This window comes from Schistocerca americana, chromosome 1, assembly GCF_021461395.2.
Source record: "Schistocerca americana isolate TAMUIC-IGC-003095 chromosome 1, iqSchAmer2.1, whole genome shotgun sequence".
In the NCBI taxonomy this organism is placed as follows: domain Eukaryota; kingdom Metazoa; phylum Arthropoda; class Insecta; order Orthoptera; family Acrididae; genus Schistocerca; species Schistocerca americana.
In genome coordinates, this window is record NC_060119.1 from 489399530 (window position 1) to 489417180 (window position 17651).

General features: G+C 42.8%; 1 protein-coding gene across 1 annotated transcript; it reads right to left on the reverse strand.

The window, feature by feature from the left end:
• Positions 1 to 15555: 15555 nt before the first annotated feature.
• Positions 15556 to 16533, reverse strand: LOC124566802. The gene has a single exon (XM_047131030.1). The coding sequence runs from the start codon at positions 16531 to 16533 to the stop codon at positions 15556 to 15558; it is 978 nt and encodes a 325-aa protein (XP_046986986.1).
• Positions 16534 to 17651: the final 1118 nt, after the last annotated feature.

The window sequence follows — 17651 nt, forward strand, 5'->3', positions numbered from 1 at the left end:
ATTTGAATGACTACTTAGTTCAATTGATCGCTTAATTAACCTCTCTGCCTCTAGTAAACCCCCAACTCTCCCCTCCTCTCTTCCCCTTCCCTACCTGCAAATTGGTGGCTCTGTGCTGGAGAGGAAGGATCCCACGACAGGGAATTCAATTACACAGAAGAAGGTATATTGTTTATTTATAAAAATATTCAGTTTGTGGGGGTTGGATCTCTCTTGCTCTCATTCTCTGCTGTTCGGAAAGATAAAGGTCTTGTAAGATATATTGAGAAGAAGTGATGAAATAGATTGTTTCTTTTTATTTCGATCACATGAGGAATACCACCACAAAACAGTCATCATGCGTAATTACCCTGTTAAAAATCTTTTGATCATGAAGCATGCACCTTCCACCATCCTGCATGCAGTGCCGGCTCATGCCACTCACACAGACTGTCCTGATTCGGGTTGCACCGAGGGCCCCACAAAGCGACATGTCTGCGACAAGTGCTGGTATCCAAGAGTTGTTGTCTCAGGCCTCGCGACTGGTAGGCCGGTTGTCACGCTAATCCCCAAGCAAAAGCATCGGGTGGCAGCAACCCTTTGATTTTTGATACCTGAGAAATTCCAGTCAAAACACGTGCTGTCACTCTCTTTCTCCTCCTGGAGTGTCCCAATACCAGGCTGGCATAATCCGTCGATTGCAGTCAGACCAGACTGCAAACGAAGCAAGGTTTGCCCAGTAAACCCCTGCTGAATACTGGCGCATATGAGAACTGCTTCCGAGGCAAATGCCTGACTGAGAATGGATTTCACCATGGGCTCTAAGCTGCCGTCTGTGATGGAAAGGAAGGAACTCACAACAGGAAATTCAATTATGTAGTATAGGATATATTGTTTATTTATAAATTTGCAGGGGCTGGATCTCACTTTTATTTGGTGGGAAAAGCTCACATCCAGCAACTACATGTCCTGCATGTCATCCAGTACAGTTGCATGCCCTCACGAAAATAATGACTAGTTTTCACAGTACCAGCATAGAATGGCCATGTTGACTAATGTTACAAAACCACATCAGTCAATCATCCAGACTGTTGCCTCTGGAACTATTGAAAAGGCTGCTGCTGCTCTTCAGGAGCCACAGGTCAGTCTGCCTTGTTCACAAACACCCCTCCATAGTGATTACATCTGCAGTGCAGCTACCTGTATCGTTATCACACAGAATTTACCCCATCTCGGTAATGTCTGTGGGTCTTGCAGGTGGGGAGGAAGAAGGGAATGTATTATGAGATTACCAAAATTATTCATTTCGTTAAGGGAGACGGAAATGATGGCAGACTAGAATTCGGCAATTGGAAAAAGAGAAAGAAAAATAGTGGGAGAAGATGGACTGGAAAAAATTATGACATGGGAGGTTCCCTGCTAAGATATTACACAGAACACAATTAAATCATTGGCAATACTTGGTTCAAGAGTCAGTAAAGAATGTTTAAATAACTTCGTACTGAGAAGTGATTGAAGACACTTTAAAAGAATCAGTTTAATCAGAAAACTAAACTCAATTATAATGTGGGTGAGTGAATATTCACACAACTATACAGGGTGGTCCATTGATAGTGACGGGGCCAAATATCTCACGAAATAAGCGTCAAACAAAAAAACTACAAAGAACGAAACTCGTCTAGCTTGAAGAGGGAAACGAGATGGCGCTATGGTTGGTCCGCTAGATGGCGCTGTCATAGGTCAAACGGATATCAACTGCGTTTTTTTTTTAAATAGGAACCCCCATATTTTATTACGTGTTCTTGTAGTACGTAAGGAAATATGAATGTTTTTCTTGGACCACTTCTTTCGCTCTGTGACAGATGGCGCTGTAATAGTTACAAACGTATAAGTACTTGGTATCACGGAATATTCCGCCAGTGCGGACGGCATTTGCTTCGTGATACATTACCCATGTTAAAATGGACCGTTTATCAATTGCGGAAAAGGTCGATATCGTGTTGATGTATGGCTACTGTGATCAAAATGCCCAACGGGCGTGTGCTATGTATGTATGCTGCTCGGTATCCTGGACGACATCATCCAAGTGTTCGGACCGTTCGCCGGATAGTTACGTTATTTAAGGAAACAGGTAATGTTCAGCCACATGTGAAACGTCAACCACGACCTGAAACAAATGATGATGCCCAAGTAGGTGTTTTAGCTGCTGCCGCGGCTAATCCGCACATCAGTAGCAGACAAACTGCGCGAGAATCGGGAATCTCAAAAACGTCGGTGTTGAGAATGCTACATCAACATCGACTGCACCCGTACCATATTTCTATGCACCAGGAATTGCATGGCGACGACTTTGAACGTCGTGTACAGTTCTGCCACTGGGCACAAGAGAAATTATGGGACAATGACAGATTTTTTGCACGCGTTCCGTTTAGCAACGAAGCGTCATTCACAAACAGCGGTAAAGTAAACCGGCATAATATGCACTATTGGGCAATAGAAAATCCACGATGGCTGCAACAAGTGGAATATCAGCGACCTTGGCGGGTTAATGTATGGTGCGGCATTATGGGAGGAAGGATAATTGGTCCCCATTTTATCGATGGCAATCTAAATGGTGCAATGTATGCTGATTTCCTACGTAATGTTCTACCGATGTTGCTACAAGATGTTCACTGCATGACAGAATGGCGATGTACTTACTACATGATGGATGTCTGGCACATAGCTCGCGTGCGGTTGAAGCTGTACTGAATAGCATATTTCATGACATGTGGATTGGTCGTCGAAGCACCATACCATGGCCCGCACGTTCACCGAATCTGACGTCCCCGGATTTCTTTCTGTGGGAAAGTTGAGGGATATTTGCTATCGTGATCCAACGACAACGCCTGACAACATGCGTCAGCGCATTGTCAATGCATGTACGAACATTACGGAAGGCGAACTACTCGCTGTTGAGAGGAATGTCGTTATACGTATTGCCAAATGCATTGAGGTTGACGGAAATCATTTTGAGCATTTATTGCATTAGTGTGGTATTGACAGATAATCACGCTGTAACAGCATGCGTTCTCAGAAATGATAAGTTCACAAAGGTACATGTATCACATTGGAACAACCGAAATAAAATGTTCAAACGTACCTACGTTCTGTATTTTAATTTAAAAAACCTACCTGTTACCAGCTGTTCGTCTAAAATTGTGAGCCATATGTTTGTGACTATTACAGCGCCATCTATCACAAAGTGAAAAAAGTGGTCCATCTAAAACATTCATATTTCTTTACGTACTACACGAATATGTAATAAAAAATGGGGGTTCGTATCTAAAAAACGCAGTTGATATCCGTTTGACCTATGGCAGCGCCATCTAGCGGACCAACCATAGCGCCATATGGTTTCCCCCTTCAAGCTAGATAAGTTTCGTTCTTTGAAGTTTTTTTGTTTGACGCTTATTTCGTGAGATTTTTGGCCCGGTCACGATCAATGGACCACCCTGCATACGTCAGAAATGTCTCTCCTATGACGTTGTCTGTGATGTGTCTAGATGGCGAACCCTAGAGTCGTCGTAGGCGGAGGCGTGAAAACCGGGGACACTACTGGACCGGTGCTACTGTCGGAGAGCGCTGGGACCAAACTGTTGGTACTGGCAACTTGTAGCAATGGGACTGAACTGTTATGTGGCCAGGGAGAAGAGCTAGTTCTACCGACAAGAGGCCAAGGCGTAAATGGCTCAGCACTGTCTGGCAGCGGCCTAATACTCGGGAGCGGATGAATATCTGTGTGGGCACGCGACCTGACATAACAAAACAGTGCACTGTCGATAACGCGCTCTGCTGCGACAGACATGCTGCGTGTCGGCGAGGTTGGAGCCCGCAGATACTGTGGAGGCGACTTGTAACTCCGTGGTGAACAGGTCAGGCTGTACAAGGAAATATCCCGGTTTGATGAAAGCAGATTACCCCCATCCTCCTGGCGGGGTGGCTGCCCGCACGGCCTGCCTGGTGTGCGGAGAAAACAAAGGATGTATAGGTGTAAAAAGACACCAAAAAGTTTCAGATGGGTTATGTAATTTTAAGAATGAAGTTTAGAAAGCAGATTTTAAAGTGTACAACATTTCTTAGGTCGAGTGTGGAGTCCGACCACAATTCTTTAGTTATGAAATGCAGACTAAAACAAGAAATTGTAGGAAGGTAGAAAATAGGATAAGATAAGACAAGGAGACATTGTTGACAGTTTCAAAGGAAGCATTAGGCAACAACTGATTGAAACAGACGAAAGAAACACCATAGAAGAAGAAAGAATAGCTTTCAGAGGTATTAAATTTGATTGAATGAAAAGAGAAACCCCTGTATAAAATCCCAAAAGCGAAGCACGCAAAAAGGAATATTAATGAAACTGACAGAAATTGCAACACAACAGAGCAAGAATGGGTCGGGGAGAAAGACAAAGATATGGAAACCCATGTGACTATGTGAAATATAGATCCTGCACAGAAAAAGTTACAGGACCCTTTGGTGAAAATTGAGGCAGCCATTTGAACATCACGGTCTCAGAAGACAGTCCAGTACTAAACAAAGAAGGAAGACCGAAAGGTAGAAGGGATATATAGAAGAGCTGTGTAAAGGAAAAAAAATTGAGGTCAATATTACGGAAAGGGAACAGGAAATGGACAAACATGAGATGGTGGATGCGATACCAAGAGAATAATTTGACAGCACTGAAAGATCTAAGTCGAAACAAGGCACCCGGATTAGCCGACATTTCGTCAGAAAATGTGATCAGTTATTGTGTTGTAGCCTCAAAGTATTGTGAATTTGAAGAATATATTTCGTAAGTAAGCTATTTCTTTTATAAAAAATTGGACATCTTATTTCTTGCAGCTACTTCAGTAAATATATTCATTAATCGAAGGATTGTTGCGGCCGCTCTTTCAATACCATTTGCTGAATGTATATGAGAATATTTACCAAAAAAAAAGAAAGTCTGGCGAATGCATGGAATTTCAGGTACATCTCACTATTGCCGAATTCATCGAAGATTCTGTCTTTCATATCAGCGACCTTAGTTACTCGTACACCTGTTCTGTTAAAGAAAAATGACAATGGAAAGTTTGTCTGGTCATCCTATCAATTCGAAATATTCCGATGTCTGCTAGGGACGCGAAACTACGTCTTAAAGTCAAGGAGTATTATCTGCCAGTGAAATGTGTGCTCCATTCCTTAAAAATTTATTTGCAGTGAATGTGGTAAGCTACTGCAATTTCTCTAAATTCTGAAAGCATTCTGATTTACCACCATCCTTCGTCCGCCCCTTTTCTTATTTTATGCCATTATCAATTCTAGAGAGATAACTGACATTAAAAGGACTGTCACTGGTGGAATCAGATATTGTAAATAAATAAAAATATTATCACCTTCTCGGTGATGGCACAAAAACAAACGGCCTTTTATTTAGTTGCATACATATACCACAGTTCCTAGATAATAATAACAATAGTAATAATAATAATAACAATATACTGGAACAGAACCATTATAACAGATAAAACAACACCACATAACAAACCTGACATCATACTCACCAATAAAAAGAAGAAATTAACACAACTAATCGAAATATCCATACCCAATACAACAAATATACAGAAGAAAACAGGAGAAAAAATTGAAAAATACATTCAACTGGCTGAGGAAGTCAAGGACATGTGGCATCAGGATAAAGTTGACATTGTACCGATTAGACTATCAACTACAGAAGTCATACCACACAATATCCACCAGTACATCAACGCAATACAGCTACATCCAAACGTATATATACAACTACAGAAACCTGTAATTATTGATACATGTTCAATTACCCGAAAGTTCCTAAATGCAATGTAACATATACCACACAGTTAATAGGAAGTCACGCTTGATCAAGGTCCGCGTCACTTTCCATTTTTAACCAGACATAACGTCTGAGAAAGGAAAGAAATAACAATGATAATATAAACGAAACTAAATAACGACAGAAAACATATAATTGATGAAAATAAAATATTATGTAGTATTAACGTTTTATCTCAGTTAAATTATGAATATGATATGTAAAGAATGTCTGAAGAAATCCCGATATTCCTGACTTCGAGGAGTTGTTTTATTACTATCCCTGTAATTTCTCAAAAAGCATTATCCGAGTAGTTACTGAGAGAACAACTTTCAGGAGTAATGTCTTAAATCTCGTGATTACAGACAGTCTAGATCTCAGTCTCAACGCAGAGCAGGGAATCGGTGATGTTCAGGCAGCTACTAACATTAATGACGATGACTGTCAATAGGAATGTTAAGAATGATGTATGGTATTTCTGCTTGGTAAGTGCGACAGGAAACAGATTTCAAATTACTGAATTATTAAACAGTCAACGTTAAACTCTTTTTTTTTCTTTTAGACTCGAGTCGTTGAGCATCAAATAAGTGGACAGCGCGCCTTAGACAGGTACATGCGTAGCACAGTCACGAGGGATGGGGAAGATCCCCTGCAGTTCAACAGCTGCTCTGAAAGCAAAGAGAGTGTCACCACAAATTCAAGCGAAACCAAGGTCTTTTTGACAAACAAAAATAACTGAATTCAGCCAAAATGAGAGCGAGGAGAGTAATGGGTGAAGTGTCCAACAAATTCGAAAGTAAAATTCTATCTAGCTACAAGACAGAAAAATCCTAAGCAGTTTTGGTTCTACGTTAGGGGGTAAACCAGGGTGATGCTCGATTTTGGAACCAATATTCATGATTTTTTCAATAAAATTATAAACAAATTACAAAAATGAGTTCAGACCTTTATTGTACACCCCTAAGATTGCATTATGCATTTCTAAGTGAAAAACTTGCACAAAGAGGACACTGCACTACATCAACGAAAGGCCTTCGCAGAATGCGAGGGCGATTGGTGGGAGCTCTGAACGCCACAATTTTCAACCTAGAACAAAATTACAAAAACAGCTTTGAAACTGATGATATTTTCTAATATAGATCGTGGGGATATTTTAAAAAATGGTTTTTAACAAAACGGCGGCACTTTGAATTTTTTCGACAAAAGAGTCGTTATAAAAAGCGTGCACCAAAAATCGAAATTAAAATGTAGCAAAAAAATCCTACTTACTACAGATGAAAAAACGCCGACTAACGAGTCACAAAAATGTGTAATGAAATTGCATGTATATTTCATGAGTTATAGCTCCTGCCAACTTGGAAAACGTTGTTTTTGTGGTATCGTTCCGACATTGTCGTGTCACACCAAAGGCGGCAACATGAATCGATACCTCAGACATTGGTGAGCGTTTTCTGCAATACACCAGAACTAACGGGAGAGACTCCAGAAGACACGCCCTATGTTTCACTATAGCAGCGGCCTCACACTGAGGTCAATACGGTATAGTGTCGAGAACGGGAGAGCTCAGCCTAGTTTGTGACCTCAGCTTCTGCAGTCAACAATATCGTGAAGAAATAGTGATCGTCAAGTCTGAGATGAACATACACTTTAGCTAAAGTTGAATATTGTACTTCAAGAGAACAGTTTGTGACTGTTTGCATTAAGTGATGCTTTCATAGCCAATAGCAGTCGTAGATATTTTATGCTCTTCTGTGGCAAAGAGCCGGACGATTATAGTTTCTTCTTTAAACAAGCGTTTATAATTTCATCTTGTGTTTTTGCCTTGTTGGAACAGTCTGCATTTTTTTCACCAATGTCGAAACACTCTCATTTTGACAAATTTCTATCGATTAAATGGCTTCCGATTACAAACTGAAGCGTTTTTTGCACTATTGGGACTACTTTTTGAATCTAGTCTAACCGTATAAATATGTTTATTTGTCATTTTCAAGCACTCACGTTTTACTTAGTATAAAAAACAAGCGAAATGGTAAGTTAAGCAGACGCGAGACAAGCACGTGCTTTCAGACTTTTTTCCATAAACGAATCGTTACGAGGAGAAATATTGTTGAGAATAGTATTTTAGTTGATACTAGTGCCGTCTAGGATGCTCTCCGACACTAACGGGACCCCTATTCCATCGATAACTATTGTAGTATTACATCAGTTGCATTCGAGCGCTCGGATGCTCTAGATCCCGATGCAGTAAATTGCAGTTTTAAAATATTTTAACATTTAAGCCAATAGAAAATAGGCCCAAATAAAATTTCTATCCTGGTCTACCACCTCCAGTCGGATCAAAGCCATCTATCGGATAATTCAGTTATTATACCAGTACGGAAATTGACGATGAGAGGGAGAAGGCAAAGACACTAAATTCCTTTTTCTGAAATGGTTTCACGGAAGAAGATAGTACCACAGTTCCTCCTTTCAAGCGACGCACGGACACCAAAAGGTTGTATCGAAATAAGTAACGGCGGGATTGGACACCAACTAAAACCGCTCAAACAGACGAAAGGTGCATTGACCTGGTGTGAAGCGTACACGATTCTGCATATATCACGCGAAAGAACTTTCCCCTGTTCTAGCAAGAGTTTATCGTAGGTTGCTGTAGGATCAAAGCATTCCAAGTTACTGGAAAAATGCTCATGTCAGTCCCAATTTAGATAGGACCATCGGATAGACACACACAGTTAAAGCTGACGCCGGTCTGTTGTAAAATTTTGGAACGCTTTTTATGCTCAAATATAGTCCTTTCTTGAGACAGGTAGGAATGGACATGAATGCCACAAACAACGATATTGTGCTACCTACCTGTTCTGTTCGCCCATCAGGCCCCCTACCGCCCGGATTCTTTGAGTCCCCGAAGCGTTCGATACAGTTCACTATCATCGCCTCGTGAACGAAATACGAGCGCACGGAATATGAATCGAGCCTTGTGATAGGACTGATGAGTTCCTAAAACAGAGGACACAGCATGTCTTTCTTAACAGAGAGAAATCTTTACACGTAAGAGTAGCTTTGGGCGTACTTCAACAGAGTGTTCTAGGACCATTACTTTTTACAATGTACACTATCGGGTCTCCCCTTCGCCTTTACGGCGACTTTGAGATCTGCTGGGGACATTTCCAATGACGTGTCTGAATGTTTATCGATGAATGGCAACATATTCTTCGCTAAGAACTGAAACCAGAAAAGTTAGTGATATTGGACATTGGCGTCTGGAGCTAAGTCGACGTTATAACTCATCCCAAAGAGTTCCATCAGGTTCACGGCGGGACTCTGAGCAGGCCAGTCAATTTCAGTAATATTATTTTGGCTCTGAGTACTATGGGACTTAACATCTATGGTCATCAGTCCCCTAGAACTTAGAACTACTTAAACCTAACTAACCTAAGGACATCACACAACACCCAGCCATCACGAGGCAGAGAAAATGCCTGACCCCGCCGGGAATCGAACCCGGGCACCCGGGCGTGGGAAGCGAGAACGCTACCGCACGACCACGAGATGCGGGCAGTAATATTATTTTCCACAAACCATTACCTCACAGATGCCACTTTACGACACAGTGCGATGAAATGCTCTATGCAGTACACAATACTGTAAAATATTTTCGTACTCTTGAGCATTTAGCGGTTTTATAAGTGCAATAAGGGGCCCACACTCTAACCACGGAAAACACGCCCATACTCTGACACCACCTTCTCCGTACTTCATTATCAGCATTACATATGAAGGCAGGTGATGTATTACAGGCATTCGCCAAATCAAAATACTTACACCGGATTGCCACAACTTACAGCGTAATTCATCGCTATAAATCACTTGTTCCCAGTCATCCACTGCCCAGCTGCATCGCTCTTTACCGCACCACAAGCGTCGCTTATCATTTACTACAGAAATGTGTAGCTTGTGAGAGACTGCTCGACCACTGTATCTCGCTCATGTCAACTCTCTTCGCACAGTCAGTGTACTAGCTGCACTGCATGTGATTCCTTCTGCTGATTTCATGCAATTTTTTACTCCGCAGTGTTCGATGGTCTCTGCTCGTCTGTACTGGTGTCTCGCTTGGTTTAGCTGTGGTTGTTCCTTCACGTTTCTATTTCACAATCGCATCAACAACAGTCGACTTGTTCAGCTATAGAAGTGTTGAAATGTCCCTGATGGATTTGTTACTCATATGATGTCTACTAAGTAGTCCATGTTCGAAATTGCTGAGCTCTTCTGTCCAAGCTATTCTCCTATTACTACATCTCTACTGACAACACAACACTCCATGCCTCCTTTTATACTGGCGAATCCGTCTCTCTTAACACCTAGGGGTCAATAAGGTGTCCAGTTGCTTTTTATCGCGTACTGTATGTACAGTCGACAAAATAGAACTGTTCGCTTGTCTTAATAATCTCGGGTACCTTCGGTAGTGTGCAGCACGCAACAGTGGTAATGCAACACAAAACTGGCAATAGCGGCAGCACCACGTGTCACACACTTGTAGCAGCATATTTGTTCCCTACCTACCTTTCTGGTTTTCTGCGATTACATGTATCTTCCACGCATTGATTTATACATACATTATTACACTTACATTAATCAGTCTGAAATACTGAGATGCTTCTACCTTAAATGAAAAAATAAGAGAAAATGTGTGTCAGCTGCTTCGCTGTGTTTGAGGCTCAGAGATTCCCCTTAAGTTATAGGGGGTTGAGTTCCCTCTAAATCGTACTTTTACATTGTATTGTTTGTTGATATGTGTTAAGCCAACGGAGTTGCCGCAGTGGTAACACCGGTTCTCTTCAGATCACCGAATTTAAGCACTGTCGGGCTTGGCTATCACTTTGATGGGTCACCGTCCCAGTCTGTCGAGTGCTGTTGGCAAGCGGGGTGCACTCAGCCCTTGTGAGATTAATTGGGGAGCTACTTGATTGAGGAGCAGTAACACCGGTCATGAAAACTGACAACAGCTGGAGGGAGCGGCGTGCTGACCACACGACCCTCCGTATCAGCGTCCGGTGACGATTAATGGCTGAAGATGACACTGCAGCCGGTCAGTGCCGTTGAGCCTTGTCACTGATCCCGCCAGAGCTTCGAGTCCTCCCTCAGGCATGAGTGTGTGTATTGTTCTTGGCTTAAGTTAGTTTAAGTAATGTGTAAGTCTAGGGACCGTTGACCTCAGCAGTTTGGTCCCTTAGGAATTCACACACATTCACTATCCGGACATTGTTTGTTAGTTTCTTTGTTTGATATGTGCTGACCGAGATCTGAATATAGCCGAGTTACGATGAACATGATAACATACTGAGGCACAGACATGCTTATGACAGTCATTTCCTGACACAATGTCTCACTACACGCAGGCCATAAGAGATAGCGTCCTGGCACTCGTCCAGTATAATGGATTTAGTGCGCATCGTAAGGTTCCTATTGTTTAGAGCAGCATTTTACTTTCTAATTCTTGCATTTTACGGTAACTCTGAAGCTAGTAGAGGTAATTCGCGGCCTTAACTAGCGCTGTGAAGGACGATAGCACCGAACGAGAAGCTGGCTCTCAACTAGGCACTGGTATCGAATGGATCATATGACGCGAAAGTGAGTCATTGCAGTGGGGAAAGATACGCGAGCCATGAGAAAAGATCTGGTTTGACGATCGATATGTAGAGTAACCACAGGCGTTCCGGCACGAAATTCAGAATTTTCTAGATCAAGTGTCAGAGTCCACTTTTGGCACACCAAATACTAGGAGAAGCCAACAGGTCATCAGAGCCGCAATACAGTAATACCAGTATGCAGTAAACCATTTAAATCAGTAGACAAATGAATATTGCTAACCCACCAACGATGTACGAAGAACTACTGAGTTTTGGAAAATATGCAAGAAATTTTGGCAGTGTACCAATCTCCCCATTCGATGATAGGCTGTACACGTAAGTGATAGTCAGGGATAGGACGTATTCAGAAACTGTCCTTCAGTAATGGTCGGCTCTTCCATGCTCTCGAATTTCATTAACTTTTTTGAGGAATCGTATCAGATTATTTAATTGTAACTATTTTAAGGTGTTCATTCATAAATGTATCGGACTGACATCCTTGGATTATTTCAATAAATATAGCTACCCACCCGTCAATCTATAATCACAGGTTGTCTTGTTGCATCTTCTAAAGAACTGAATGCGCTACAAGCACTGCTTCGTGAGATAATATCAACGAGAGGCTCACAGAAGACAGGTGCGAGCAGATCCTAGGCATCATTTCATCAAGATAACCAGGAAAGGGCTAACGTAACTTGCGCAGTCTCGGGTGGGAAGGCATGATCAGATGTACTGCACATCACCTACACCACTTTCTACGAAAACGTGGCTAAACTGAGAAACTTTAAGGAGATTTGGTACCGGAAAGAAATCTTGCACATGGGATCCCTTGTGCCAGAAAGGCTTATTTTGCTGAAAAATCTACGTAGGAGATGCAATTCGAAATCGAGTACTGTGGAAAAAGAAGCAGGAAGGTGAGCAGTGAATTAAAGTAACTGAAATCTATGACCTGCAGGTAGCAACATCATGTTAGAATTATCTGGTCACGGAGTGTAGAAAGGTGTCGCGATCGTAATACGTTCGCCTCACGGTAACTTTAAATCGCGTCCAAGGATTACAAACATTTCGTGAGTGAAACATCACGATCGATCATCTAGGCGACGTCGTGAGAAACAAGAAAGAAGGCACTGACAGCAGTTACGTATCCAGAGGAGACATCGCTGCGCACTGAGAGTGCGCGGGAAGCAGTCCATCACAGCATCAACAAAAGGGAGACCTGGGGATAAACTCGCAGAGCGGTCTTGAGTTCGATCCGCAGGTGCAGCATCGGTAATGTCTACTGACAGCTACATCGTCCGAGAGGGAATGAAACTTGCTGAAAAGTAAGTTGAAGTTCACATCAGATACAGAAGATAAAAATAATAATTGTGTAGTATATGTGTAAGGGTATGCTGCTCTGGAGTGGTGGAATAAGCCGAAAAAGTCAGAATGAGGGAGGAACTTAGTGGAAAGCGCACGGCGGAACGTGGTTCAAGGGGCTATGGACTAAGCAAGACATTAGTAATTACACACACTGGAGAAATCTAACAGAGTTCAGGGATGTGAGATGAGTTATTTACTGGTAAATGGGAGCAGTAAATGGTTTGAGGGACTGTGGATTCAACAGGTAACGTAATTAAAACAAGTACTCAGTTAGTGAAGATATAACAACAGGAAATGAAAGTAACAAAAGTAAATGTGCAAAATTTATACCGCAGAAAATGCTACATGCTTTTATGAATAACATTGAAGAACCTGCTTCAGACACTAACAACACCATAGAAGAAAATGATAAAATGGAAGAATTTGCTAGAGTTACTAACAACAAAATAGAAGAGATTAATTATAATAAGCTGGGAGAATTTTCTGTAAAAACTAACCAAAACTTTGATGAGATAAAGAAAGTTATTCAAGAAGCCAACAAAGAAACTATAAAAATTCTTGATGATGCTACAGGAGATTGGAAGCTGATGAAGGGCAGGTTGGGAAGCAAAGTGAATACGAGTGAAACCCTTCTGGTAGAATATAGCAAAGATATCAACGGAAATGAGAAAACTATTAATACTTTGCAGATTACGAATAGTCAGGAATCTGACGAACACAAAAGGACAGTCTCCGGTGCATATAACAGCTTAGTCGCAGATTAAATGTATACTAGCTGTTAAAGGAGATTGTGTTAAAAAGTTTGATGTCATTAATGAAAAGGAGGTGCCCGTGCAGGTAACTGGTATTCAACGTAAGATCAGTGATTTTTATTACTTAGACACTGAACTTTCTGCTGAAAATGTAAAGAAAATGTAAGGAATTCGAGATTGAAAAGATAGAGCTAAAGTAAAACAATAGTGGAAATGTTAGCAAAGAAGACCTCTGTATGAAAATGGTAACCAGTAGAAAAGTACCCTATATCAGTAACCAAAGAAAGAGAAATGAAAACGTTCTGAAGGCTTGGTGTCGAGTGGTTGCTTTGCCAGAAAAAATAAAGAAAGGTAACGACTGGAAAGTAAAAAGATGGAAGTCAAAGAATAATGGGAACGAAAACAATAACAAGGTAAGCAATGTTGCCACAAATGAAAATGAAAGATATGGTAATGGTTTCCTCGAAAAGGAATAGGTGGGAAATGAAGATGTTCACGTTCTCGTGGCAGTAAACAAAATAATGATTGTGACAAAGAAAAAACTAATGAGAATTAAAACTTGCATGATGAGAAACAACATACCGATTATGACAGAAATAATCTGAATAGGAGTACGAAATTTCACGATATTAGGCGATAGTCATGAGTCGTGAGAAAGACAATATGGATAAGAGGAAACAAATTAGGAATGAGAATGAAGAGAATTATCGGTAGAATATGAGTGTTAATATTTTTGGTATGGAAACAGCAGTAATCACTGGAATCGGTAGTAAATTAGTCACCATCGTAAATGGAGGGTCTTATAGGCAGTCAATAAACACAGAGGGTGTAGCAGTTTTACCAGTGCAATGATTTGAGGTCGTACAAGTCATTGAATTAGGAAACAAATACTTGTAAACATGAGATGTAAAGAAATAGGAGTAGGAATTATAGATATGATGGTATGAGATAGCTATGTCTCACTTTTATCGTAGGAAAGGATCTGCTGGTAGATTACGCTGACGTCATGAATTCTGAGAAAGGCAGTATGGTAAACTCTACAGATAACAAGGTGAAGTCTGCAAATATTAATGGCCCTTGCAGAGAAGCGCTAAATTGATGCTACGTGACGATTATGACTGAATGTTTTCAACAAGAACCCAGTAAAGACGAAATTACCTCACAAAGATAAAAGAACAACCAAAATTTTATTGAAACAAGAGAGTCGAACAATGGATTAAAAGTAAAGAAAATTAAAGTGATTAACGAAATGGTAAATAAAATTCATTTTGAGGCAACTGAATGTTTTTTGAAACAGAATAACCGTGATGAAGAGCGAAAGGTAGGTAAACAAAGTTGTTAACATAATAAAAAAAGAGAAATTAAAGAATCTGCTTTCGAAACAACAGAACATGTTCAATGAAAAATGATGAGAAATCATTTAATATTAAGATGTATCACGAGAATTTTGAAGGTCAGTGTGTACTGAATATGGTATGTCACCAAAAGATCGTAGAAGTGGAACCTTCTGTAAACCAATCGCTAAAAGGTGTAAATAAAGTAGTCGATGTTAACAGATATCACAGTAATAACTAGAATGCAACTTGGCTATGATAAGCATGTATACCAGATACCGGAAGAAGCACCACTTATGCAGATGAATAAAAAGATAAATGTGATTTGAGACTTTCTCGGCGTATTCCATTCGTGAAATCTTCTCGGGTGATCAGCCGAGTAAAGGCGTCGTCTTCTCGCAACGTTTCGAAGGGTTTCGTACCCATCATCTTCAAGCGAAGTGTCGAGATGAGTGGAGTGTCGGATGGGATATCTGTATCCCTCGTTTGTGATTCGAAGGGCCGGACTGCTCGAGCCCATACCTTCTGTCGGATAATAAGGGTTTCGAAATGATGGGTTTAGGAGAATCGTGAATAGTGTTTCTTTGGATGTTGGTAGGATTGTATTGGTAGGACAATTCTGGTATGACTTAGGGTGTGGATTGATCTGAAATCGGGATAGGTTCGGATATCGACTTCTTCTTGGCTTCTCTGGCCCCAACGTGTCGACTGCGTTGTGGCTCGGCGAACGAACTCCCCCCCTCGAGGAGGATGGCGAGATTGTTCCCGGCGTCTCGTGGTTTGGTCTGGACGGCTGTTGGCTGTCGTGAAACAGCTTTCTTCTGTTCTTCGACGGGGACGGAGATCGGGGCTGCGTGTTCCTTGGTGGCTGCCTCAACCTTTTCGGAGGCGGCCAATGCAAGCAACCCTTCCAGGTCCTTGGAGATCCGCATCGTCATCTTCTTCTTGGGAGGTGGCGGTGCTGGATCTGGGTCCGTTTCCATAGCGTCCCCCGTTGGGGTTGGAGCAGGTGGGGCGAGCCGCAGGGCTTTGGCGGCAGAAGCCACTTCAGCCCGCAGCCGCTGGATTTCCCGATGAGCCGCGGCCAACTCGTCTCGTAGGGCGGTCCTCTCTGCCGCGAATGCGGCTTTGAGGTCCGCTACTGCGGCTTCGGTGGCCGCACGAAGCTTGTTGTCATGGTGGCGTCTTTCGGGGGGCGGAGGGGCCCCCTGCTGCTCCTGGTCCGTCCCTGCCGCAGGCGCTGGCCCGCGGTCGGAACGGTTTCTTCGTCGCTTCCTCCTTCTCTTCTTGTTGCCTCCGCGACCCCAGTTAGCAATGTATCTGCAGCCACGGAAGCTCGCGACGTGCTTTCCTCCGCAGTTAGCGCACTTTGGCGCTACGTCGCGCGGCTTTGTGCAGTCGCGGGTGTCGTGCGGCTCCGCGCACTTCATGCACGCAACTTGGTTCCGCCGGCAGTATTTAGCCACGTGGCCAAACTGCTGGCAGCGGAAGCATTGCACATCTCGACGTGGTTTGCCGCCACCGAAACCGAGCGCCTCACTAAAGACACGCTCCATTACGGAGGCAACAATGCGGCGGCTCGGCCTCCCATCTCTTCTGGGCGGCATCTGAGCCACAACAGCGACGGCAGCAACACCAGTAGCAAGCGCTCCGCTCTAGTTAGCGTCTCCCCACACAGTGGCCTGTCGAGATGCTGCCTGCCTGCACTCATCTAATACTTTCCCCTCTTTGGGGAAGTGTGAGGGGGAGTTTGTAGCCTTTTGGCTTTTACTCCCCTGTGTACATGTGTGTGTGATTTTTCTATATATTTTTGGTGTCTGTGATATGTGATGAATTGTTGTGTGTGTATCTGGGACTTGCCTGAGGTAGGCGAGATGATTGGTGATATATGGGAAGGAACTGGATTAGGGATTGGGTATTGGGATTTTTCTCTTCGACTTAATCGTCGAAGATCGTCATAGGGCGCTTGTGTTTATCGCGGGACATGTCATACCGACCAAGGGAGTGTGTCGAGATGCTGCTTTGCTGCCTTCATCTAATACTTTCCCCTCTTTGGGGAAGTGTGGGGGGGGAGTCTGTAGCCGTTTGGCTTTTACTCCCCTGTGAACATGTGTGTGTGATTTTTCTATATATTTTTGGTGTCTGTGATTTGTGATGAATTGTTGTGAGTGTGTCTGGGACTTGCCTGAGGTAGGCGAGATGTTTTGTGATATATGGGAAGGAACTGGATTTGGGATTGGGTATTGGGATTTTCTCTTCGACTTAATCGTCGAAGATCGTCATAGGGCGCTTGTGTTTATCGCGGGACATGTCATACCGACCTAGGGAGTGGATGAGTTCATTTCCGGATCTGGAAGTACCTTCATAGAAGGCCCTTGCCAGATCCTGGAAACGCTCTCTCAGGAGTGGGATTTCGGCTGCGGCGTGCAGGTCGTCTATCCGAGTGGTAGACGCAGTGCCCTTCTGAGGGCGCGGTTTTGCAGCCTCTGGAGTTTGTCCAGGTGCTGCTTTGCCGCGTATCCCCAGACAGGGCACGCATACTCCATTACCAGCCGGATCAGGGCCTGGTATACATTTACTGCTACTGGGCAAGGAAGGGAGCTGGTTGTGTTCAGGATAGGGTATAGGATGGACATTCTGGCGCAGACCTTCCTGTGGACCTCGTCTATGTGGGGTTTCCACGTAAGACGGGAGTCCAAGGTTACGCCAAGGTACTTGGCGGTTC